Source organism: Hyperolius riggenbachi, chromosome 5, assembly GCF_040937935.1.
Source record: "Hyperolius riggenbachi isolate aHypRig1 chromosome 5, aHypRig1.pri, whole genome shotgun sequence".
Lineage (NCBI taxonomy): Eukaryota > Metazoa > Chordata > Amphibia > Anura > Hyperoliidae > Hyperolius > Hyperolius riggenbachi.
The window spans coordinates 393,126,061-393,153,571 of NC_090650.1; the positions used below are offsets into that span (position 1 = coordinate 393,126,061).

At 43.8% G+C, this 27,511-nt stretch overlaps 1 protein-coding gene across 1 annotated transcript in view; it reads left to right on the plus strand.

Moving 5' to 3' along the window:
* Positions 1-27,511, plus strand: part of FZD6 (frizzled class receptor 6) — a 118,240-nt gene that overhangs the window by 78,896 nt on the left and 11,833 nt on the right. The window contains exons 4-5 of the mRNA XM_068237765.1: positions 5,258-6,260; positions 10,068-10,219. Coding sequence (XP_068093866.1) covers positions 5,258-6,260; positions 10,068-10,219 — 1,155 coding nt within the window. The remainder of the gene's footprint in view (positions 1-5,257; positions 6,261-10,067; positions 10,220-27,511) is intronic.

Here is a 27,511-nt window from a genome sequence, read left to right on the forward strand (position 1 = left end):
GACGATTTAGGTGTCGCCAGAAAGAGGAGAAAGAGAGCTTTAAAATGATATCCATCTTTGCATAGTTATATTGTATTACACAGGGCGACTTTTTCTCAAAGTCAGCAGCTCCATTCAGCAGAAAAAGTCACCCTGTGTAATACAATGTAACTATGGAAAGATGGATATCATTTTAAAGCTCTCTTTCTCATCTTTCTGGCGACACCTAAATCGTCGCCCTACACCTTTTAGTTTTCTCTATTTTCGCGATCGAAGTCGCGGTCACAGCAATTTTGATCGCGAAAATAGCGAAAACTAAAAGGCGTAGGGTGGTGGTTTATATATCATTGGAAAGAGGAGAAAGAGAGCTTTAAAATGATATGCATCTTTCCATAGTTTCTGCACTGCTCGGAGTCCCTTTAAGGTGCGTAGACACCTAACTGATGGCACCTGTCTTTAACTTAGATATAAAATCTTGGCCTCCACCCACACAGTGGTGGAACAGCCACCCATCCTCCTCTGTCAGGCCGTTTTGCTTGTACTGCACCCACTTCTCACTTCATTCTGCTGGTGGACTCTTGACGTCCCCTTCAAAGATCTAAATGGAGCGTGCTGAGGCTTTGTGTCACTTGCTCTGAGGCATTGCAATGTGCTGCAGCCAACAAACTCCTCCCAAGTCCTGGACTTCACCGTGTCTTCCCTTTTCACTAGAGCACTGGTCATGTGACAGGGGAAACCGTTCTGCATGATAATAAGAAAATTCTTAAAGGACTTCCGAGGCCAAATGTTCCCCCAAAAAATAAAAAAAGTAAGATACCTGTATAACTTTGGTGGACACGGAGGACGCCGTCCGTGCCCTCCGTGCCATTCCGCCGGGTCCCCGCCTCTCAATATCCCCCCGAATGGCTCCATGCAACAGGCTGTTTCCTGTAGCGTGGATCGGGGGTTGGCCCTAGAGCTACGCAGCTGCAGTAGCGGCCATGCGGAGTGCACAGCCGCAGCCAGCGCCGGCAGCCATCTTTATACAGGCAGCAGAGGCCGACCCTGGCCGTGGGGTCGGGAGACATTCGGGGCGATATTGAGAGGCGGGGACCCGGCGGAACGGCACGGAGGGCGCGGACGGCGTCCTCCGTGTCCACCAAAGTTATACAGGTATCTTACTTTTTTTATTTTTTGGGGGAACATTTGGCCTCGGAAGTCTTTTAAAACCTACTTAATAGCGGCAGTTTAGCGTGGATTTCTAGAACTGCACTACAGTTAAGAAATGTGCAAATCCATCCCTAAACTGCCGCAGATTAAGAAGTGCTTAATAGCACTTCTACACAGCATGTGTAGTGTGCAGGCTAGGCATGATTTGTGAAGTGTTCCTCCTCTGCTGAATCCTGTGAAGCTGTTCAGTGCTTAACCTTTCCAGTGCTGAGCATTCATTCCTAAGCTTGATTTGTTTTTTCAGTTCTAATACATAGTTCTAATACATTTATATTGTATAATTCTTTACATTACATCTTGTCAGTTAACCTAAAATAATCTACCATAAATAATACCGTGTTTCCCCAAAAATAAGACACTGTCTTATATTAATTTTTGCTCTAAAATATGTGCTAGGGCTTATTTTCAGAGTATGTCTTATTTTTGGGCAAACACTGGTAGTTTTCCTATACAAAATGTACATACTGTATGCCATGCTGAAACATGTGCAACATACACAGAGCTTGTGGTTTGCAGATATTGGCTCTCACTTATGATGACGATGCTGGGTACACACTGAGATTTTCTGGCCGATTTACTGTCAGATCGATTCTTTCAAACATGTTCGATTTGCTTTCTGATCGATTTCTGGGCATTTTCCGATCGATTTCCTATTAAAGTGCATGGAAATCGATCGGAAAATGCTCGGAATTTGATCGGAAAGCAAATCGAACATTTTGGAAATAATCGATCTGACAGTAAATTGGCCAGAAAAATCGCATAGTGTGTACCCAGCATCAAAGTCTATTTCTTGCAGACAGAGAAGTCTGCCCGGCTCCCCAGAGCTATGATAGGATAAGCTGTGTGTGTGTCCTGGGAATGGTGAAGAGGTGAAGCGCTGCTGATGCTTATCACAAACAGATCAGAAGGGCTGGCTCCAACAAAAACACAAATTGCCTGACACTTATACAGGACTGTAGAACTCACATTATACTGTTGCTCTCCTGTATCCAGGCTTTGTATTCAGCGTGACTTGCTGGTGTCATGTGGGCTTCTAGCTAGGGCTTAAATTCGGGGGAATGTCTTACATTTCAAGCATTTTTGAAATTCCTGCTAGGTCTAATTCTCAGGGGATGTCTTACTTTAGGGGAAACACGGTATATTTATGTTATTATAACTTCTCTTTTCAATACAGCAGATGTATTGGTTACCTCAGCAACAGCAATTTCCCTCACACTCTGCACTGTCTGGGAGACCTTCCTAACTCCTTCTATTTTACAACAGTTTAAGAAGGAATCTGCACTATCTAGTGATTTCTTAAAATGTCTGAGACAGTTCTGTACGTATTTCTAAAAACCAACCAATATTTTGTCTCAGACACTCTTAATAAATGTCCCCCACAGTGGGTAACTATGTTCTCCAGCCCCAACAGGCCTATACTGATCTCTGCAGCGGTAATGGGGGTTCTACAGTTGGTGGATTATAATTGAAGGCCTTCCCCACCCAACTTACTTACTCCCTAGGACCATAAATGAAACATTAAAACCAACAATTATTTTGGAAAGGTTGTTACAAATCAGTTTTGAAATTAGGGTCACGTGATCCTTGCTGGGTCTGGTTTTGCTGTTGCTGGCTTTGGAGGTATTCTCCTGTGTAGGGGAGCAATTTACACACAGCAGAGATCATTCAGTACAGTTGGAGTTACCCAGGTCATCTTGCTGACACTGCAGTCGTTGATCATTGAGTTCTACTGAAAGAAGTAAAATAATTAGGCACACAATGAAAACAACGAGGTTTAGGGCCTTTTATACTTAATGCGTTGATATGCATTTGTACAAGTTAGTATGTTTTTTTTCCATAGCAGCAGTGCATTGTGAAAAAGCTTTCAGTTAAAATGTGTATAGTGGGAACTGAGCTATTGGAAAATGTAGGCATTGCTTTGAAAATCAGTTTTCTTTCAGTTATTACTTAGAGCAACTAATTAAGTGTAAAAGGGGCTTAGTCCCTTTAACCACTTCACCTCCCCCAGGACGGGTATCTACATCTCTGCAAAACACCACCACACCTTGCAGGGACGTAGATACATGTCCCTTGCCGCCGCGGCACTTCAGCTCGCTCCTACCCGCAGATTGTTAGAGGAAAGATCAATGAATGGGAACACAGTTCGAAGTCCCCGTATCAATGAGATGCCTGCGGTCATTGTAACTGACAATTATAAAAAAAAAAAAAATACATAAATAGTTATCTTAGGGACTGAACTTTTTTAATATGTATGCCAAGAGGGTATATTACTGTTATATCTTAAAGAGAAACTCCAACCAAGAATTGAACTTCATCCCAATCACTAGCTGATACCCCCTTTTACATGAGAAATCTATTCCTTTTCACAAACAGACCATCAGGGGGCGCTGTATGGCTGATATTGTGGTGAAACCCCTCCCACAAGAAACTCTAAGTAAGTACTCCTGACAGTTTCCGGTCTGTGGACCTTGTTGCATTGTGGGAAATAGCTGTTTACAGCTGTTTCCAACAGCCAAAAAACCATGCAGCAGCTACATCACTTGCAGGCAGTAAAAATGTCACCATGTAATAAATGTCAGAATGTAAATCAGGGATTTAAAAGATTTTACAATGGGCAAACACTGACTAAATCATTTATACATAATTATTGTAAAACTGAAAAAATGCACCTTAATTTTCCAAATAAAAGATTGGCGCCGTACATTGTACTAGGGAAATATTTTAAACATTACAATAATCGGGACAAATGGGCAAATAAAATGTGTATGTTTTATCCACAGTAGAACGCTTTATTTTAAAACTATAATGGCCGAAAACTGAGAAATAATTATTTTTTTTCCTCTATTTTTTTCTTATTATTCCCCCTAAAATGCAGTTAGAATAAAATAATTCTTAGCAAAAAGTACCACACCACCCAAAGAAATTCTAATTGGTGGCGTTTCATAAGTACATCCCATAAGTACTGATAAGTGTGATAAGTACTGATAAATGTATTGGCAGATGAATGGGCGCAGCTCTGAAAGGTGAAAATTGCCTTGGTAGCTGTCCTGCTAATTCTCTAAAACATTTAGCCATAGACCCTGAACAAGCATGCAGATCAGATGTTTGACTAGATTTGCTGCATGCTTGTTTCAGGTGGGTGGTTCAGACACCATTGATGCATGAAAGATCAGCAGAATACCATATATGGTATTGTTTAAAAGGAGATAAATATGGCAGCCTCCATATCCCTCTCACTTCAAGTGTCCTTTAAAGTGGATCAGAGACAAACTTTTACTCATTGCATAATTGTGTTCCTTTCATATAGTTTATAGGGCATTCCTCAAACCAAATACTTTTTTTTTGTTTTAATACTCTAATTCCCTATAAACTAAACAAGCCTCGCCCGCAGCTTCTCCAGAGTGCCTTGGCACTCTCAGATCCATGTAGCAAGGGCTTATGGGAGCTCAGTCTAGGCAGGAGGAAGAGGAGATTACTAGCCAGAGATTTCAGAGGCAGAGGGGAGGAGGAGAGGGAAGTGAAGTTTTCACAGGCTGAGGGATGGAGATGCAGAGCAGCTTGCCTGTGTGTAATGTGAAAAACAGAACATGGCTGCTCTCTTTGCATCACAGGAATAGATAATCATAAACTATTAAAGCTGTTTACAGCTAGATTTGCTGTGGAATCTATCTAAACTTTAGATAAGATATACATATACAAATTATAGATCCGCATTAAATAAAATAAGTATAACATTTTTATCACCATGTTTAAATTAGTGCTGATCCCAACATTACTTCTAGATAAGAGCCCTCTGCATATTTTCCAGAGGCTTTCTTAGCGGCACTTCTGCTCCTCCTCCTGGGTATAATGTCCACGCATTCGTTGCTGAAAACAAGTGCATCTGTACTGAGCATTTGCAAGCGCTTGCCCAATACAAGTAAATGCTCGCACAATGAGTTGAACACAAAAATTCCTTGCAAAAAAGTTATGTTTGTGACATTCTTATCTATTTTATATTATGGTGAATAGTTGAAATGTTCTATTTGGTGTATGTAAATTTTAATCTCTTGGCTTCCATCTTCCTCAGGCTACAAGACTGTGCTGGATCAAAGACCTCGGAAAAAGAGGACTTGCAAGGCACACCCAAGCCTCCAGCGACTGGTAAAAGGGACTTTGGATTCTGGTGCCCACGACACTTGAAAATCTCTCAAGGAGCTGGTTATAAATTTCTGGAAGTGGCTCACTGTGCACCACCTTGCCCAAACATGTACTTTGAAAAAGAAGACCTGGACTTTGCCAAAAATTTCATTGGCATCATTTCCATCATCTGCCTATGTGCAACACTCTTCACGTTCCTCACTTTCCTAATTGACGTGAAAAGGTTCCGTTACCCAGAAAGACCCATCATTTTCTATTCCGTTTGTTATAGCATCGTATCGCTGATCTACTTCATTGGGTTTCTCATCGGGAACTCTGTCTCCTGTAACGAGGCTACTGAGATCCAGTCAGCCACGGTGGTCCTTGGCTCCCAGCACAAAGCCTGCACAGTAATGTTCATGCTGCTTTATTTCTGTACCATGGCTGGAACCATATGGTGGGTCATGCTCACCATCACCTGGTACTTGGCTGCAGGACAGAAGTGGAGTTGTGAAGCCATAGAGCAGAAGTCCATGTGGTTCCACACAGTGGCCTGGGGTATCCCTGGTGTCTTCACGGTCATTCTCCTGGCCATGAATAAAGTGGAAGGAGACAACATTAGTGGCGTCTGTTTTGTTGGACTTTATGACCAGAATGTCTCAACGTATTTCGTACTGTTACCGCTGTGCTTCAGTGTCGTTATTGGCCTTTTTCTGCTTCTGGCCGGGATTATATCTTTGAATAATGTTCGTCAGGTTATCCAGCACGATGAGAGGAACCAAAAGAAACTGAAAAAGTTCATGATTCGGATTGGCGTGTTTAGTGGAACTTATCTCGTTCCCTTGGGAATTCTTCTGATATGTTACACCTACGAGCAGTTGTTCAGGACTACGTGGGAGATGACTTGGGTTGCTGATCACTGCCAAGAATTCCACATTCCTTGTCCATATCAGGTGAGAGAGAAGTTGTTTTGTTCGCTTTTATTCTTCGAGTGAATATATTGAGTTTGTATATCACCTTCCCTGTGGTAGAAATCTACACAGCTTGGGTCTGTGAAGACTTTTATTCATCAAGTTCAAGGAATATTTAGTAGTCATGGCAACAACTCTGCTTTATCTGTGTGGTGCTTATAACATTTTGAAGAACACTCAGAAAGTTCAATAACTTTTCCTTTTGTAGCACTGAATGCATCCCTCTGAGTTACTGGCTGTAAATGCTCCAAGAAATGTACAGTATAAAATATTCTCCACCTAAACAAAGGCTGGACCTAATTAATGTGTGTCCCTTGGGAAGTCTTCTGGCTCCCCTAGAACTACAGATTCTTGTGGCTTTACACTTGTTTATATCTCGTAAAACCTGAAATAATCATGCTGTAAATGTGAAGTGGTTTTGCTTATTCGCTTTTTATTTTCTGCTTAAAGCCTGCATTCTTACTGGGCAGACTTGCTTCTTTGGTACCTTCATGGCTTTAACCTGTTGGTTCTGTTCATATTAAAATAAGGGACTGCAATAAAAAATGGGTGCAGATTCTAGCTGGAGTTCCCAGCTTGTGAATAGCCCTCACTCTCAAGCTCCTCCCTATGTTGCATGCAGAGTAACTCTTTGTTACCAGCACTGCGGCTACTCGCCAAACAAACCAGGCTCTACCTTACAGGGTTATTGCTTATTTGTTAAATAGTAGCAATGCAAACTGCCATGGACCAGCATAATGTTTTTGTTAGGTCTGACTCTGACATTTCTTATAGAGCTGCAGCTACAGCAAGCATTAATGTTGTTGCCACTAGACTCCCGATTCTCAGAAGAATGGTAAATCACTGATGCTCCGAATCCTGGTGCTGCCCAACGTGGCTTTATGTGTACGTGTGTCATTTGGCTGTGGCTATATGTGTTACGCCACTGTGGCTTTATGTGTACTTGTGTTACGCCATTGTGGCTTTATGTGAAGTTGTGTTACGCCACTGTGGCTTTATGTGTACTTGTGTTACACCTTTGTGGCTTTATGTGTATTTATGTTACGCTATTGTGGCATTATAATTTTAAATTACCAATATTTTACTATGCATCAACTGGCACCTATTTTAACCTTAACACTCTGCTCTAAGTCCTTGACCCCATCACCAATTGCCTAACACCCCCACCCATCCCCCCATAGTTACCTAGCCCTAACCCTCCCCCCCCCCCCTTATGCTTAAAGTGAACCAGAGATGAAAATAAACTAATGAGATAAACAATTGGATCTGTCCTTCTACTCCTAAAAATGACTCTTTTAGATATCTCAAGGTTTTATTTTATGTATAAACATTTACAGAGCAGATTTAATGTTTTATAGTCTTTGCTCAATTGCAGTGCTTCAAGAGTCCCAGAGTGAAAGTACATGTACTATTGGCTTTTTTATATTTTCCTCTCACAGTAAAAAGCCCAGATACAGTGGGATGCGAAAGTTTGGGCAACCTTGTTAATCGTCATGATTTTCCTGTATAAATCGTTGGTTGTTACGATTAAAAATATCAGTTAAATATATCATATAGGAGACACACACAGTGATATTTGAGAAGTAAAATGAAGTTTATTGGATTTACAGAAAGTGCACAATAATTGTTTAAATAAAATTAGGCAGGTGCATAAATGTGGGCACTGTTGTCATTTTATTGATTCCAAAACCTTTAGAACTAATTATTGGAACTCAAATTGGCTTGGTAAGCTCAGTGACCCCTGACCTACATACCTAGGTGAATCCAGTTATGAGAAAGAGTATTTAAGGGAATCAATTGTAAGTTTCCCTCCTCTTTCAATTTTCTCTGAAGAGTATCAACATGGGGGTCTCAAAACAACTCTCAAATGACCTGAAGACAAAGATTGTTCATCATCATGGTTTAGGGGAAGGATACAGAAAGCTGTCTCAGAGATTTCAGCTGTCTGTTTCCACAGTTAGGAACCAAGTGAGGAAATTGAAGTCCACATGCTCAGTTCAAGTTAAGGCTCAAAGTGGCAGACCAAGAAAAATCTCGGATAGACAGAAGCGATGAATGGTGAGAACAGTCAGCGTCAACCCACAGACCAGTACCAAAGTCCTACAACATCATCTTGCTGCAGATGGAGTCAGTGTGCATTGTTCAACCATTCGGCACACTTTACACAATGAGATAATATATGAGAGAGTGATGCAGAGGAAGCCTTTTCTCTGCCCACAGCACAAACAGAGCTGCTTGAGATATGCTAAAGCACATTTGGACAAGCCAGCTTCATTTTGGAATAAGGTGCTGTGGACTGATGAAACTAAAATTTAGTTATTTGGGCATAAGGGGTGTTATGCACGGAGGAAAAAGAACACAGCATTCCAAGAAAAACACCTGCTACCTACAGTAAAATATGGTGGTGGTTCCATCATGCTGTGGGGCAAGACAACGACCCTAAACACTGCTCAAAATCCACTAAGGCATTCATGCAGAGGAACAAGTACAACGTTCTGGAATGCCCATCTCAGTTCTCAGACCTGAATATAACTGAAAATCTGTGGTGTGAGTTAAAGAGAGCTGTTCATGCTCATCAAACCTAAATGAACTAGAGATGTTTTGTAAAGAGGAATGGTCCAAAATACCTTCAACCAGAATCCAGACTCTCATTGGAAGTTAAAGGAAGCGTTTAGAAGCTGTAATTTCTGCAAAAGGAGGATCTTCTAAATATTGATTCCATTTCTTTTTATGCACCTGTCTAATTTTGTTTAAACAACTATTGCACACTTTCTGTAATTCCCAAAAACTTCACTTCACGTCTCAAATATCACTGTGTGTGTCTCCTATACGATATATTAAACTGATATATTGTTTATCGTAACAACCAACGGTTTATACAGGAAAATCGTGACGATTAACCAGGCTGCCCAAACTTTCGCATCCCACTGTTTCTGCTTAGGAAAGTGTTTTATAGCTGATATTTGTTATCCGCGAGCCTACAGGAGAAAAACTGTCAGTTCCATAGCCTATTATAAACTCTTTCAGGCAGAGAAAAAAGAAAAGGAGCACAGCTTAAGTGTCTGTATGCTTGCCACTGTATATGCACATGTCTATCTCATCATGTCACATGTCATCTCTGGTACACTTTAACCTTAACACTTTAACCCTAAAGGTGGCCATACATGGTACAATTTTTCATTTTTTTTCGATTAGATAATTTAGTTCGATTATTCCGTTAGATCGAATGTAAAGATTTTTCCAGCATGTCCGATCTGATTTTTCTTGAAAAAACGGGATAATCGTTCGAATTTCTTGGTCGGAAATTTTTTTTTTTCAACTTTCATTCGATTCGATCATTTAGATCAAATAAACGGGATAATTGAACGTTTTTATTGTACCATGTATGGCCACCATAACACTAACCTAAAAGCAATTTGCTGCATCAGGCGCTCAGATGTCCACCTGGGCGGCTGATTACTGAATATTAATACATGCATCTACTAGACCCCTGCCGGTCGTGGCACCCTGTTGACTTGATCTGAAGCAGCACAGATAATGGCAATGGTTCTGTTTTTGTTTTTTGTGGCAGAAACCTTCAATGCTAAGCTACCAAAAGGCTCAATACATGTTTTTTGCACACTGCATTTCCTATCAATGCATCTTTACAAGGTCATTTATAGAACATCTTAATTCAGCACGTTATCCACATCACTTTCAGATGTTCCTCCAGTTATTTTGGGCTGAGAAACCACTTTGATGCTGTATTGGCCCATAAATGGCTTGGTAATAAGAATTTTGTTGTTGCAGCTGGAGAGCAGCATGGCCAGACCAGACCTGGGCTTCTTCCTGACCAAGTATGTGATGACTCTGATTGTTGGCATCTCCGCCATCTTCTGGGTTGGAAGCAAAAAGACTTGTTCTGAGTGGGCCAACTTCTTCACCAGGAGCCAGAAGAAAGAGTAAGACGAATGTTTATTATACGTTTTATCATGATTTATATGTGACTAAGCCAAACATGGTACTAGTTAAATGTGGAAGCTTGTATCTTATTGACTTTTTTCTTTTTTGAAATATAGACAGGATGTAGGACTATTTCACTACTTTCATTATATTCCAGCATGGATCACCCTCAGGGCTGGTTCTTGACTTTTTGCTGCGTGAAGCAAATGTGAGGATGGGCTTGATTGCCATGTATATATATATATATATATATATATATATATATATATATATATATATATATATATATATATATATATATATATATATATATATATATATATATATATATATATATATATATATATATATATATATATATATATATATATGTATATATGTATATATGTATATATATATATATATATATATATATATATATATATTTGAACAAAACTTGGTATACAGATCCCTTACTACCTGGGATGATATGTTCTGGGGGTCTCGCATCCCCCCTGCATACCTGGGCGGAGCTACAAACAGCAAATCAGATTTCACCCATTCATGTCAATGGAAAAAATGGAAAAGGCTGCCATTCTCACAGAACTCAAGCCAGAGTCCCCACACTTGGCACAGTTGGTCACTTGGTGACCGAGGTTACAAATTCAGGAAAAGTGGGCAGAGCATAAAACAGCCAATCAAATTTCAGACATTCATAATGGGAAAATGTAAACTGCAACCATTTTTAGACTGTTAATCGCAGGGTTCTCAAACTTGCCACAGTTGGTCACTGGGTGAATGCGATTAAGATTCAGGAAAGTGGGTGGAGCCTACAACAGCCAATCAAAATTCACCTGTTGATTTTCAAGGGGAATATTTAAACTGCTGCCATTCTTACACTGTTAATGGCAGAGGCTTCAAACTTGCTACAGTCTGTCATTGGGTGACTGGGGGCAGGGCCACAAACAGCCTATCAGATTTCTTTGGTGGATAAACTGCTTCCATTCACACATTTGTGATGCCAGGAACCTGAAAGCTCACAAACTTGGTCATTGAGTGACTGTGTGTCCAGGTTACAAAAAGTGGGAGGAGCCAAAAACAAATTTTACTGGGCAAATATAAACTGCAGCCATTCTTACACTGTTAATGGCTGGGTTCTCAAACTTTGCACAGTTGGTCACTGGGTGACTGGGATTAATATTCAAAAAAGTGGGTGGAGCCTACAACTGCCAATCAAAATTCACCTTTTTCAAGGGGAATATTTAAATTACTGCCAAAAACAGCCAATCAGATTTGATTAATTTCAATGTGAATAGACAAATTATTGATACCAAGGACCGGAAAGCTCATAAACTTGGTAATTGAGTGACTATAGGTCAAGGCTAGAAAAAGTTGGCGGTGCCAACAACTAAATTTTTTACATGGGAAAATATAAACTGCAACCATTCTTACACTGTTAATGGCAGGATTCCCAAACTTTCCACAGTCGGCCACTGGGTGACTGGGATTAATATTTAGAAAGTGGGTGGAGCCTACAACAGTGAATCAAAATTCACCTATTAATTGTTCAAGAGTAATATTTACAGTGCTACATTTCTTACACTGTTAATGGCAGAGACCTCAAACCTAGTACAATCAGTCATTGGGTGACTGGGGTCCAAATACACTAAAGGGGTGGAACCAAAAACAGCCAATCAGATTTGTTAGATTGATTTCAGCCATTCAGTTATTGGCAGGGGTTTCAAACTTGACACCAGGGCTGTAGAGTCGGAGTCGGGGCAATTTTGGACACCCGGAGTCTGAGTTGGAGTCGTGGTTTCAGAAACTGAGGAGTCGGAGTCGCATGATTTTTGTACAAAATCCACAGCCCTGTTAAGTACTAAGGAGTCGAGGAGTCGGAGTCTGAGCAATTTTGGTCACCTGGAGTCGGAGTCGTGGTTTCAGAAACTGACGAGTCGGAGTTGGAGTCGGAAGATTTTTGTACCGACTCCACAGCCCTGCTTGAAACAGTTGGTCACTGGATGACTGGGATTAATATTCAGGAAAGTGGGTGGAGCCTACAACAGCCAATTAAAATTCACCTATTGATTTTCAAGGGTAATATTTACATAGCTGCCATTCTTACACTCTTAACCACTTCAGGATTCTGCGTACGCATAAGTACACCCCTGAATCCTGAAGTGGTTTCCATGGAAACGGGCGCTCGTATGAGCGGCTGTTCCATGTCAGTTCACGGAGGGTGTCTCCGTGAACACCTTGCGAGCCTCCGATCGCAGGGTAAATGTAAACACGCGGGGAAGATCTTCCCCGATGTTTACATACATATGGCGCTGCTGCGCAGCAGCGCCGTAGAGGAGATCGGCGATCCCCGGCCTCTGATTGGCCGGGGATCACCGGCATCTGATAGGCTGAAGCCTATTTGAGGCGGCGTAGGACGGATTCCGTCCTGCGCCGCTCACAGGGGGAGGGAGAGGGAGGAAAGGGGGCCAGAAAGCGCTGCGGAGGGGGGCTTTGAAGAGCCCCCCTGCAAGCGCAAACAGCCGGCGGCGATCAGACCCCCCCAGCAGGACATCCCCCTAGTGGGGAAAAAAGGGGGGGGGGGAAGTCTGATCGCCCTGGCTGCTATCTGATCTGTGCTGCGGGCTGAAGAGCCCCCGCTGCACAGATCAGCAAAACCACCCGAAACCCGGAAGTGGTTAATAGCAGATGCCTCAAATCTGGTACAGTTAGTCACTGGGAGACTGGGGTTTAAATTTTGAAAACAGGGCAGGCCAAAAACAGCCAATCAGATTTGTTTAATTTCAATGGAAAAATGCAACTTATTGATGCCAAGGACCCCAAAGCTCATAAACTTGGTCATTGAGTAACTGTATGTCAAGGTCAGAAACAGCCAAAAAAACTAACTTTTTACATGGTAAAATATAAACTTCTTCCATTCTTACACTGTTAATGGCAGGGTTCTCAAACTTGACACAGGTGGTCAGTAGGTAACTGGGACTAATATTCAGAAAAGTAGGAGGAGCCTACAACAGCCAATCAAAATTTACCTTTTAGATTTCAAGGGGAATATTGAATATTGAAATGTCTGCCATTCTTACATTGTTAATGGCAGAGGCCTCAAACCTGCTACAGTCGGTCATTAAGTGACTGAGGTTCAAATTCACTAAAGGGGCAGAGCCACAAACAGCCAATCAGATTTTTTGGCTCAATAAACTGCTTCCATTCACACAATTTTGATGCCAGGAACCCGAACGTTCACAAACTTGGTAATTGAGTGACTGTGTGTCAAAGTTACAAAAACTGGGTGGAGTCAAAAACAGATTTCCCTGGGAAAATGTTAACTGCAGCCCTTCTTCACTGTTAATGGCAGTGTTCTCAAACTTTGCACAGTTGGTTACTGGGTACTGGGATTCATATTCAGAAAAGTGGGTAGAGCCTAAGAAAGCCTGTTGATTTTCAGGGGGAATATTAAAATTGCTGCCATTCTTGCACTGTTAATGGCACAAGCCTCAAACCTGGTACAGTTGGTCATTGGGTCACTGGGCTTCAAATTCAGCAAAAGGGGGTGGGGCCACAAACAGCCAATCAGATTTGTTTTTAATGATGCCAAGGACCCGAAAGCTCACAAACTTGGTCATTAAGTGACTGTGTGTACAGGTTACAAAAAGTGGGTAGAGCCAAAAACAAATTTCCCTGGGAAAATGTATACTGCAGGTCTTCTTACTGTTAATGGCAGGGTTCTCAAACTTTGCCCAGATGGCCACTGGGTGACTGAGATTAATATTCAGGGAAGTGCGTGGAGCCTATAATAGCCAATCAAAATTCACCTGTTGATTTTCAAGGGGAATATTTAAATTGCTGCCATTTTTACACTGTTAATAGAAGATGCCTCAAACCTGCTACAGTTGGTCATTGGTTGACTGGGGTTCAAATGCTGGAGAGGGGCGAAGTCACAAACCACCAATCTGATGTATTTAATTTCTATGGGAATATACAGTACAAATTATTGATGCCAAAACTCACAAACTTGGTCATTGAGTGTTTGTGTGTTAAGATTAGAAAAAGTGGACGGAGCTTACACCAGCCAAATACATACCCGGGCAACGCCGGGTCACCAGCTAGTATATATATATATATATATATATATATATATATATATATATATATATATATATATATATATATATATATATATATATATATATATATATATATATATATATATATATATATTGTGAGGGACTAGCATCAACTGGTAGGCTTGGCAGACAGTGAAGCAGGCTCTGACACAGTTTCAAAGTGCAAAACTTTGTGTTTTTTATTCCACAGCAAAGTGACACAAACAGTTCAAAGACAGTAAGTCCACAGCAAAGCAAACCTTAATATGCAGCGGGTTTCAAACAGCACTTTCCATGCAAAGTCCATATGAAAAATGGTAGCTTTTGAATAATGCAATCCTGGATAACTCCCAGCAGTTTTGTCAGAGTCTCTGACTAGCAGCCATGCTGCTCACACACACTCACCCCAACCAGGAAGTGATCACCTTTTTTTATGTGTCAGCTGTGAAGCTGACCAGTTGAGGTAAAACCCGGAGTGCAATTCCACCCAGGATAGGACGACCAGAAGCACCCACCCGCCTTGCTTCTGGTCAGCTCCAGCCCAATAGTGAGACTTAGCTATTCACATAACCAAGCCACACAAACTCTGGAGCTGCTACTGCATGTAGCGTCGGATCCTGGGTGCAACATACCTCCCATCTACTACCATTCCAGACAAAGTGCATAAATACTTTCTATCCACTTTGTCACATACCTCCCCCCTCTGTTCGAACCCATGGGTTCGGACACCTTCTGCCATGAGAGAATGTGTCCTTGAGAGGGCATCAGCATTTCCTTGCAGTTTCCCAGCCCTATGTTCCACAGTGAACCTGAAGGGCTGTAGTGCCAGGAACCAACGTGTTACCCTGGCATTCTGCTCTTTATTTTTACACATCCAGGTGAGTGGAGCATGATCAGTAATGAGACGAAATTGACGACCCAGGAGGTAGTATCGGAGAGCCTCCAGAGCCCACTTGATAGCAAGGCATTCACGCTCTACAATACTATAATTTCTCTCCGCAGGTGTCAGCTTTCGACTCAGATACACAACTGGATGCTCCTCACCTTCCATTTCTTGAGACAACACTGCTCCCAACCCAACACTTGAAGCATCAGTTTGTACAACAAATTCTTTATTAAAGTTAGGAGTGATAAGCACCGGACCCCTGCACAAAAGGGTTTTAAGATCCTGAAATGCCTTCTCAGCCTCCGGGCCCCAGTGTATTTTACCGGAGTCTTTCCCTTTTGTCAAATCAGTAATTGGGGTGGCTACAGTGGCAAAATTGGGCAAAAACCTTCTGTAATAACCCACCAGGCCTAAAAAAGTCCTTACTTGTTTTTTTGTTTTAGGCTGAGGCCAGTCTCTAATGGCCTCAACCTTGTTTATTTGGGGCTTTATCAAACCCCGCCCTATGGTGTATCCTAAATACCGGGCTTCCTCTAGTCCTACCGCACATTTCTTTGGATTGGCTGTCAGCCCAGATTTTCTGAGGGAGTCTAAGACAGCCTGCACTTTGGGCAGATGACTGTCCCAGTCATGGCTAAATATGACTATGTCATCTAAATAAGCTGAAGCAAAGTGTTGATGGGGCTTGAGAATTCTGTCCATCATTCTTTGAAAGGTAGCAGGAGCCCCTTGCAACCCAAAGGGCATTTTTTTGTAATGAAATAACCCCTCAGGAGTGGTGAATGCTGTCTTCTCTTTGGCCTGCTCAGTTAGAGGGACCTGCCAATATCCCCTAGTTAAATCAAGGGTTGTTATATACCTGGCCGGGCCCAACCTCTCAATTAATTCATCCACCCTGGGCATGGGGTATGCATCAAATTTCGATACCTCATTTAATTTTCGAAAATCGTTGCAAAACCTCAAGGTCCCGTCTGGCTTAGGGACTAGAACTATGGGACTGTTCCACTCACTGTTAGACTCTTCAATAATCCCCAGCTCTAGCATTCTCTGAACCTCCTCTGCTACTGCCTGTCTACGGGCCTCAGGAATTCGGTAAGGTTTCACACGAACTTGTACATAGGGATCAGTAACAACATCATGCTGTATCACACTAGTGCATCCTGGAAGCTCTGAAAATATGTCTTTATTTCGTAACAGGAACTCTTTAACTTCCTGTTTCTGGGAAGGGGACAGGGTATCAGCAATTGTTACTTCTGGAACTCCCCCACATCGTGATTCCTGTGACACCACTGTAGCGGCCAGGGCCACTCTATCTTTCCAAGGCTTAATGAGGTTGACATGGTACACTTGCTCTGGCTTTCGTTTCCCCGGTTGGTATACTCTGTAATTTACTTCCCCCACCTTCTCAATGATCTCATAGGGGCCCTGCCATTTGGCCAGGAACTTACTTTCTACCGTGGGAATGAGCACGAGTACCCGATCCCCAGGGTTGAAAGTTCTAACTTTTGCTGCCCTGTTATATATACGGCTTTGAGCTTCCTGAGCTTGTTGCAAGTGTTCTCTGACCACGGGCATCACTGCTGCTATCCTTTCCTGCAGAAGGGAAATGTGCTCTATTACACTTCTATGGGGAGTGGTTTCTTGTTCCCAGGTCTCTTTGGCTATATCCAGTATACCACGGGGTTGCCGTCCGTACAACAACTCAAAGGGCGAGAACCCCGTGGAAGACTGGGGAACCTCCCTAATGGCAAACAATAGATAGGGCAGGAGACAGTCCCAGTCCCTGCCATCTTTTTCCACTACCTTTTTCAGCATATTTTTTAGTGTTTTGTTAAATCGTTCTACCAGACCATCCGTCTGTGGATGGTATACTGAAGTACGTAACTGTTTGATTTTCATTACTTTACACAATTCCTTCATTACTTTGGACATAAAGGGTGTCCCTTGATCTGTTAAGATCTCTTTTGGAATACCAGTGCGAGTAAACATCTGAAACAGTTCTTTTGCTATTGTCTTGGAGGAGGAGTTCCTCAATGGAATTGCCTCCGGGTAGCGGGTGGCATAATCCAAGACAACTAAAATGTATTGGTTTCCTCTGGCAGATTTAACCAACGGGCCCACTAGATCCATCGCTATCCTATCAAAGGGTACCTCAATGATAGGCAATGGAACGAGGGGGCTGCGGAAATGTGGCAGAGGAGCAGACATTTGACACTCAGGACATGATTCACAGTATTTCTTTACATCGCCATGCACCCCAGGCCAAAAGAACCTTTGTAAGATCCGATCCTTTGTCTTTTCAGCCCCCAGGTGACCCCCCAGAGGGTGTTTATGTGCTAGATCTAAGGCTAGCTGGCGAAAAGGTTGAGGAACCACAAGCTGTTCGACCACTTCACTTCGGACTTTTTCAATTCTATACAGTAACTCATTATTAACAGCCATATGTGGAAACTCACCCTCTGCACCTGGAGCCTGACTCACACCATTTATTACAGTTACATTTTCCCATGCCCTAACCAGAGTAGGGTCCCTCATTTGGGCAGTACCAAAATTTTCTCGGGAGACCTCCCACTCTGGCATAGGAGATTCACTGGTTGTTTCCCCAGGTTCCCCTATTTCACCTGCCATAACTGTTAAAGGGTAAGACACAGCATCACCTCTGAGTTCCTCATCATTTTTACACACATTTTGCTCACATACAGGCAATAATACTGGAGGTTCAGATACACATTCCAACTTCATATTGCATTGTTTTTGCCCCTCCCACAAGGTCCAGAAAAGGGGAAAATCTCTTCCCAAAATGACACTGTGTGCCAAGTTTGGGACCACTGCTACTTCATGAGAGGCCACTCCACAGTTTGTTTCCAGGGGTAAAACAGCAGTGGGGTACTTTTTACAGTCTCCATGAACACACAGAACCGCTATGTGCCGTTCACCAAGCAGGTTACTCTTTACAAGACTGCCATGGACCAGTGTCACAAGGCTGCCTGAGTCCAGAAGTGCATGCACACTGTTACCAGCAATCTTGACCACAGTCATATGTGACTCAGAGTTCCCCTGGCAGACTGTTAGAGCAAAGAAAGACAGTCTGCGAGCATGGTCACACTCCATAGCAAGCGGACAGTTAGCTGCAATATGTCCCCATTCGTTACACCGCCAACATTGTATAAGTCCTGGGTTTCTAGAGGGAAGTCCCACTCGCTTCCCAGCAAACCCTTTAAGTCCCTCTGAAGCATAACGCTCCCCTTCTACACCCCCAAACACCACAGGTTTAGTCTTACCCATTGCCTTGGGAGCTGACGGCTTTGGGGCTGGGGCTCGCTGAGCTGTCGACCAGGCCAGGGATTCCTCAGCAGCAAGGTAGGATTCCACCATCTCGATTAGCTGGTCTGCCGATTTTGGATTCGAATGGCTCACCCATCTCCGTAAAGCTTGAGGAAGCGCTCTCAAGAAACGGTCCATAGTGATTCTTTCCACGATCTGAGGACCTGTTAACACTTCAGGCCCAAGCCACTTTTTCATCAGATGAATCAAGTCGTGCATCTGGGACCTAGGAGACTTTGACGGTGAATACTCCCAACTGTGTACTCGTTGGGCCCGTACGGCCGGCGTGACACCCAGACGTCTCAGGATTTCATTTCTCAGTTTGTCATAATCCTTGGCGTCTTCCAGGGCAAGGTCAAAATAGGCTTTCTGGGCATCGCCCGTCAGAAAAGGTGCTACCAACCCTGCCCACTGGGTTTTAGGCCAGGCCTCCCTTTCTGCAGTCCTTTCAAACGTATGCAGGAAGGCCTCCACATCATCATGCGGTGTCATTTTTTGAAGAAAACAACTAGCTCGGATAGAGCCAGCATTGCCCGGGACACCCGCTTGGGCCTCTGAGCTTCGCTCAGCAAGTTTTTGTACAACCTCAGTCAGAAGCTTTCTGTCAGCCTCTGCAGCTGTAGCCAGTCTTTCATACATTTCCTTAGATTGCTCCTGCATAGCTGTTGTTTGCTGCTGAAGGACTGCATTAGTTTGCCGCTGTTCAATAGTAGCCAGTGCCAATTGCTTGACTAACTCCTCCATTCTGCTGTACAGATTCTCAGTCCAAGGAGCTGAAAACGATTATCGATGGCACTGTCCCTTTAAGAGCACTGCATTTCACTCTGCCACTTTGCCCGCATCCGAGCACCAATTGTGAGGGACTAGCATCAACTGGTAGGCTTGGCAGACAGTGAAGCAGGCTCTGACACAGTTTCAAAGTGCAAAACTTTGTGTTTTTTATTCCACAGCAAAGTGACACAAACAGTTCAAAGACAGTAAGTCCACAGCAAAGCAAACCTTAATATGCAGCGGGTTTCAAACAGCACTTTCCATGCAAAGTCCATATGAAAAATGGTAGCTTTTGAATAATGCAATCCTGGATAACTCCCAGCAGTTTTGTCAGAGTCTCTGACTAGCAGCCATGCTGCTCACACACACTCACCCCAACCAGGAAGTGATCACCTTTTTTTATGTGTCAGCTGTGAAGCTGACCAGTTGAGGTAAAACCCGGAGTGCAATTCCACCCAGGATAGGACGACCAGAAGCACCCACCCGCCTTGCTTCTGGTCAGCTCCAGCCCAATAGTGAGACTTAGCTATTCACATAACCAAGCCACACAAACTCTGGAGCTGCTACTGCATGTAGCGTCGGATCCTGGGTGCAACATACCTCCCATCTACTACCATTCCAGACAAAGTGCATAAATACTTTCTATCCACTTTGTCACAATATATATATATATATATATATATACATACATATATATGTGTGTATGGGCCCGTTTTTACTAGCAAACACAAAATGCTAGCGATTAGCACTAGCTTTTTGCACTGGTGAATTTACTGTGATAATCCCGGTGAAATTACTGTATGCTCTCGCGATTTTTGAGCTCTCGCTCTTAGTGCTTTTTATCATTCTAATTGTGATCGTTCTAGGATCGCGGAACAATGCTGCATGCACCATGTTTTGCGATTTCCACTAATCATGAGATCGACTGCAATTGCAGTGAGAATACTGCCATATAATTAGTATTGCGCTAGATCTTTAAAAAGCGCTAGTGATTCAGCGATTAGTGGTAATTGCCCCAGTGAGAACAGTCCCTAATGGTTAAGGGCTCTGCCTCTGACACAGGAGACCTGGGTTCAAATCTCAGCTCTTCTTATTCAGTAAGCCAGCGACTCTTTAGTAAGGAGTTCCTGGGTAAGACTCCATAACACTGCTACTGCCTACTAATTGCGCTCTAGTGGCTGCCTCGCAAGCGCTTTGAGCCCGACTGGAGAAAAGTGCTATACAAATATAGGAATTATATAAGAAATATATTATATATGCTGTATGTAGCCTCCATTGTGAGAAGCAAGCGGCCCACTGGCCGGAGTACCCCATTCTATCTCTCTCCCTCCATTCATTCATAGTGGCTGTGGCTTTCCCCCTCTGCACCGGCGAGCAGCATGTATGAGAGGGGGGAGTGGCTTATGATTTGAGGGATTGCTTATAAGTGGTTGGGCTGCTTTGCACAATGTCACCATTCTGTGTTTTGTTGCCTTGACAAAGGGGACCCCACGGGGCCCCGAAACGAATCGTTGGTCTATGGAATGGCATGTGTCACGATTTTTTGATTAAAACATTGAACTTGGTTCATTAAGAGTGTGCGTGTTATCAGGATCTTTTGTGTATGAGAGGACGCTCGCTCACTAGCTCCATGCGTTCAGCGCTGACGTCACTCTCCAGCAGCGGCCCCCAGCATCCTTTCCATGGTTACAGTGCTATGGAGGGAGGTAGAGAGAAATGGGCACTTTGGGCGGCCAGTGAGCCGTCTGCTTCTCACAGTGGGTGCACTTCCATGGTTGTCAAGGCGCTGCCGCCCTAAGGCACACTGATCTCCTTGCCCCATCCAAGAACCGGCCCTGATTATCCTGTGCCGCTATTGTGTCTTGAGGTGCATTCACTTTATACCCGTTTCATTGCAGAAGTTTAGGCCAGGTAGCAGTTGAGACCTTGGGAAAACCTTGATATAATAATGTACAACTTTCCACATCCAGGCAGACCCCCTACTTATAACCGACTCAAGTTACAATGCTTCAGAGATACGTTGCCTTCATGTACACAATATACAATACTGCTTTTTATTATTATTATTATTATTATTATTTATTGTATTTATAAAGCGCCAACATATTACGCATTGTTAAATGTTACAGTATTGTACAAACTGTTACAAGTAATTTAAAGTGTACCTGTAATGAAAAATAACAACCCTTGGGGGATGCTAACCTCACGAGGGGAAAGCCTCTGGATCCTAATGAGGCTTTCCCCGTCCTCCTGTGCAGCCCCAAACCAGAGCTGGCAATCCCCAAATATTGCGTGTAGGCGCAGTAGCGGCTGCAGCACGCGGCCATACTTACCTCTGAGCTGCAGCGCAGGCACAGTACCAGCTCTCCCCCTTTGGTTCCGGCGGAAATAGCTTGATCAGGTCTGCCTGCGCAGTAGAGCAGATCCAATCGGGCTTTGTTGTTTTTGCCGGAGACAGAGGGGGAAGCTGGTTCTGCGCTGGAGCACAGAGGTAAATATGGCCGCATGCTGCTGTTCAAGTGAGCCAGTACTGGATCAGTGCTGCATAGGAAGACGGGGAAGCCTGTTTAGGATCCAAAGGCTTCCCCCTCCCGAGGTATGTACCACCCATGGGGCACTTTTCTTTATTACAGGTTTCCTTTAAAACACTTTAGGGCGTATTTCCAGTGTGCCGTGTCCATTTCTGAATCAGACGCAACATCTGTGCAAAGCCACAGCCGAATCACGATGGCCATGCCAAGCTACAGGCACTTGAATGTGTGCTACGAATAACTGCTGCATGCTGGCCAGAATTCCAACGGCATAGGATTTGGATGGCATGCTATTGTATAGAATGGGCAACGTTTTCCCATGATGCTCGAATGCAGGATCCATACGTACTGGGAACGGACCCTTACAAGCACATTAAAAGCAGCCAATAAACATAGATTATACTACACTACACTAGTAACTACAGTATATGTCCAATTCCAAAGGTGTCCCAAACTAAATAATTCATCCATGTTTCACCATGTTTAACACAGGACTCCGCTTATAATCTCCCGTCACGGAACCTGTTTGTAAGTAGGGGATTGCCTGTATACATGATTCTTCCACCTTGTAAAGGGAACCTGAGGTGAGATGAAATGGAGGCTGCCATATATATTTCCTTGTAAACCAGTTGCTTGGTGTTCCTGTTGATCTACTGGCGTAGTGTCAAAACCCTGGAACAATCATATGGCTAATCCAGTAAGAGTACCTGATCTGCATATGCTTATTCCGGGTCTATGGCTAAAAGACACGGGATCAGGACTGCCACACAACTGGTATTGTTAAAAAGAAAATAAATAAGGCAGCCTCCATATCACTCTCACCTCGGGTTTCCTTTAAGTCAAAAGCTCGTAAAACGGCAAGGCTGATTAATTTTTCTTTTAACCACTAGACGACGGCGCCACGCCGATGATCGTTGACGCGGCGCCAGCCCAAGGACCACCTAATGCCGATTGGCGTAAGGTCCTGGAGCAGTGGTTTGCAGGAGATCGTGCGCGCCAATGCACGTGCATCTCCACTTCGATGACGGAGCTCTGCTCCGCCTTCAGTCTCCCAGCAGCGATCGCGGCTCAGAAACTGTTTGACGGCGTCTAATTAGACTGTACAGTGCTGCGATCTAAGGCAGCGCTGTACTGGGGACTCGGCTGTCCCCATGGAGGACTTAGGAGCGATCCCCCGCGATAGGCCAATCGCTGTAATCGGCTGACGGGGGGAGGGAGGGAGAACTGGGAAAAGGAAAAAAAGCATAGTTATTTAATAATAAATGATATAAATATTTATATAAAAAAACAAACATTGGGGGAGTGATCAGACACCATCAACAGAAAGCTCTGTTGGTGGGGAGAAAATGGGGAGCAGGGAGGATGGGGAAATCACTTGTGAGTTGTGCGACCCTGCAGCGAAGCCTTAAAGCTGCAGTGGCCCAATTTGTGAAAAATGGCCTGGTCTTTAGGAGAGTTTAAGCACGTGGTCCTCAAGAGGTTAAAGTGGACCTGAACTCTTGCACAGGACAGAAGGAAAACAGAGAGAAATGTACCCTGTATGTATTTAGAGAGTTTAGCCTGTCTAATCCCCCCCTCATCTGTGACTAATCACCACTGTAATTTAATCTCTCAGCTGGCTGCCACGACAGAGCAGCTTACTTGTAAACACAGGATGTCTGCTTCCATAAAAGCAGGAAGTAGACACACTGCCAGTTTATTGCAGGATTTGTATCCGCTGTAACAAAGAAATGGTTTTCTTTAAAGGTTATTATGCTGCTGTGTATCTTTTAGAGCAGAGAGGACTTTCTCAGTTCAGGTCCACTTTAAGGATGCTAGTGGTAGGATATTGGCTGACAGGTTTGCATCTTACATTTTCCTCACAAGTTAGGTTTTTATTAAACGTAATTTTCATGGTTACAGTTGGCCGGGCTGCAGGCAGTGACTGGACACCCAGGTGCTGTGGCATACATACCACAAGGCTCGCTTGTTGCTCTCCTGGCCCTCTGATTGGCTGATGAGCCCAGGCTGCAGACAGACCGATGTGCGGTTTGCTGCATTGAATGGGGATTTGTTAGAGAGATGGCGTACTTCCTGCGCTCTGGTATGTGTGCTGTGCTCGGGTTTCCAGGCAGTGTCAGCGGGACACATGTCTGCCTAGAGCAGGGATGATAAACCTCATGTAGTGCTGTGCGCCTGCACTGTCTAATCAGCACATATTTTGTATGTCCCTGACATCTCTTGTTGTTCATGTGAAACCTTATACCATCCCCTGGAGCTGCTGGCAGAATTCTTACATGTACCTTCCTATATGGCTGTTGTTTCACCGTCCACTGAGACCGCTACAGACGTCTGAAGCCTTATCGGTACACAGTAGCACCACGTCTGTTATGGCTGGCTGTACCAATGATGATATAGAAAATCCCTGTTAGTTACACGTGCAAGAAATATGTCAGTAAAAATTGTCTTGTCTATAAATTGTGAGACAACTGTCAGGAGTAGAACTACAAGTGACAGCGGGCCAAATAAAGTGGGCAAAGAGTCCCCCATAGGTAATTTTATTATTTAGTATTATCTTCCGTATCGCCTTTACAGAATATACAGTAGCAATAAAAAGTATGTGAACCCTTTAAAATTATATGAATTTCTGCACAAATTGGTCATAAAATGTGATCTGATCTTCATCTAAGTCACAACAAAAGATAGTCACAGTCTGTTTAACCGTTTCCAAACCGATGCAATTGAAATCTACGTCCTGCATGTGGCAGCGTGGATCTGACAGAATGTAGATCGCCGCGCAGTCACACCGCTCCCGTCGATCGTGCCTTTCTCCCTCCTCCGCAGTACATTCGTTCTGCCGTCTCTAAGCCGGTCAGAAGTCGTTTTTATTGGCTCCTGACCCTGTCATCATTGTAAACCAATCCCACTGGCTTACATTGATTGACAGGGTCAGGAGCCAATGAAAGCGGCTCCTGACCGGCGCACAGCTCTCTGCTGTCATAGAGACGGCAGAGAGAGAAACCTGTGGCTATGGGTGAGCAGTTAGAGCGGAGGGACTGCGCGGAGATTGGTTGGTAAGCGCCGCAGTCTCTGGTCCTTAAGGGGCCAGAGACAGCTGGTACAGAACAGGTTAAACCAATACCACACAAATAATTAAATGTTTCCATGTTTTTATTGAACATACCATGTAAACATTCACAGTGTAGGTGGAAAAAGTATATGAACCTTTGGATTTAATAACTGGTTGAACTTCCTTTGGCAGCAATAACTTCAACCAAATGTTTTACTGTAATTGCAGATCAGTTGTGCACAACGGTCAGGAGTAATTTTTGACCATTCCTCTTTACAGAACTATTTCAGTTCAGCAATATTCTTCGGATGTCAGGTGTAAACTGCTTTCTTGAGGTCCACCGCGCGGCTACTATGGACTGTAACTGCTGGACGTGACCGATGATGTCACTTCCTGCATTTGAATTCATTGCGCAGCTGCTATGCGCCGGTCTGGCTGGTTCCTATCTCCTGCTCGCCACTGATCTGAGGTGTGTTAGAGGCAGCGGCAGCACGGGGGAGAACGAGGGGCGGCTGTAAATACGTACATTTCAGCAGCCGCAGCATGAGGGAAAGGGGTTTTTAAAAAAAAAAGTCTTCTCAGCTCTGGGGACTCGGGTGGCTTTGTAGCGCTGCCACTGCATGCCGCCAGTTGGACAGCACTGGTTTAAGCCATTTACTTCTATGATTTGGGTCGTTGTCCTGTTGCAAGACCCATCTTCTGCTGAGCTTCAGCTAGTGGACAGATGGCCTTAAAGTCTCCTGCAAAATGTCTTAATAAACCTGGGAATTTATTTTTCCTTCGATGATTGCAATCCGTCCAGGCCCTGACGCAGTAAAGCAGCCTCAAACCATGATGCCCCCATCACCATACTTAACTGGATGAGGTTTTGATGTTGGTGTGCTGTGCCTCTTTTTCTCCACACATAGTGTTGTGTGCTTCAGGGATGTTAGCATATGCCAGAGACTTTTGAAAGTCTTTAGCCGACACTCTAGGATTCTTCTTCACCTCATTGAGCATTCTGCGCTGTGCTTTTGCAGCCATCTTTACAGGACGGGCGCTCCTAGGGAGAGTAGCTGCAGTGCTGAACTTTCTCCATTTATAGACAATCTGTCTTACCATGGAATAATGAACAGCAAGGCTTTTGGAGATACTTTTATAATGCTTTCCAGCTTTATGCAAGTCAACAATTCTTAAGGTGGCCATACACTGGTCGATTTGCCATCAGATTCGACCAACAGATAGATCCCTCTCTGATCGAATCTGATCAGAGAGGGATCGTATGGCCACCTTACTGAAAACAGATTGTGAATCGATTTCAGCCTATAACCGATCACAATCTGTGGAGCAGCCGCCCCTCCCCCATTGCATACATTACCTGCTCCGGCTGGCACGAGTCCCCTGGTCTTCTTCTCCGCTCCGGCCCCGCCACGCTCCGGCTACTGAACTTCCTGTCCAGCGGAAGTTTAAACAGTAGAGGGCGCTCTACTGTTTAAACTTCCTGCCGGGACAGGAAGTTCTGTGTAGCTCTTGAGCCCAAAGCCCGAAGCAAAGAAGAAGACCAGGGGACTCGCGACGGCTGGAGCAGGTAATGTATTACCGCTGTATTGCGTCGGTCATCGGGCATTCGAACGCCGCTAACGATGCACTCCCGACCTGCCAGCAACCAAGAAAAATCTTCCGTACGGATGGATCGACCGGAACGATCGATTCCGGACAGAAAACGATCGTTCTGTCAGCGGTGTGCGCGGCGATTTCACAGCCGTTTCGATCACTGTACGGCTGTATATCGGCGGGAAAATCGTTAGGCGTATGGGCCCCTTTAATCGTAGGTCTTGCTCTTTTGTGCGAGGCATCATTTACATCAGGCAATGCTTCTCAGGAAAAGTAAACCCAAAACTGGTGTGTTTTTTTTTTTTTTTATTATAGGGCAGGGCAGCTATAATCAACACCTCCAATCTCATCTCATTGATTGCACTCCAGCTGGCTGACAACTAACTCCAATTAGCTCTGGGAGATGTCATTAGTCTGGGGTGGTTGAAACAGCTTGAAGAAAGGCTGATACCTGAAACAGCGGGCTGTCGCTGTATTACCACTTTTTAATGTTTCAATAAAAGAGCTTTTTTCACGCTTGGAAGTGCCAGCCTCCTATACGCTTTCTACATTGATTTGATCCAGAGGTGTGAGGATCTTTTGAGGCTTGGGCACCCTTATCCCTACTTTGGAAGAGTGCCACTCTTTTTACCAGTGTCTTTATTAGTCTGGGGGTTCACATACTTTTTTCCACCTGCATTGTGAATGTTTACATGGTGTATTCAATAAAAACATGGAAACATTTAATTATTTGTGTGGTATTAGTTTAATCAGACTGTGATTGTCCATTGATGTGATCTAAATGAAGATCAGTTCACATTTTTTGACCAATTTGTGCAGAAATCTTTATAATTCCAAAGGGTTCACATACTTTTTCTTGCAACTGTAAAGTAAAATCCCGGTTAACCAGAACTCAGGCATCCGGCAGTCTGAACCAACCTACCCAAAGTTGGCTGTGGCAAAGTGGTTGGTTTGGGTGCTTGTCCTCAACCATAATACTGCTGAGCTGGTGCTCAGGGGATTTGGGGAAGCAATAGGTTGGCTTGGGCTCCATTGCTCTG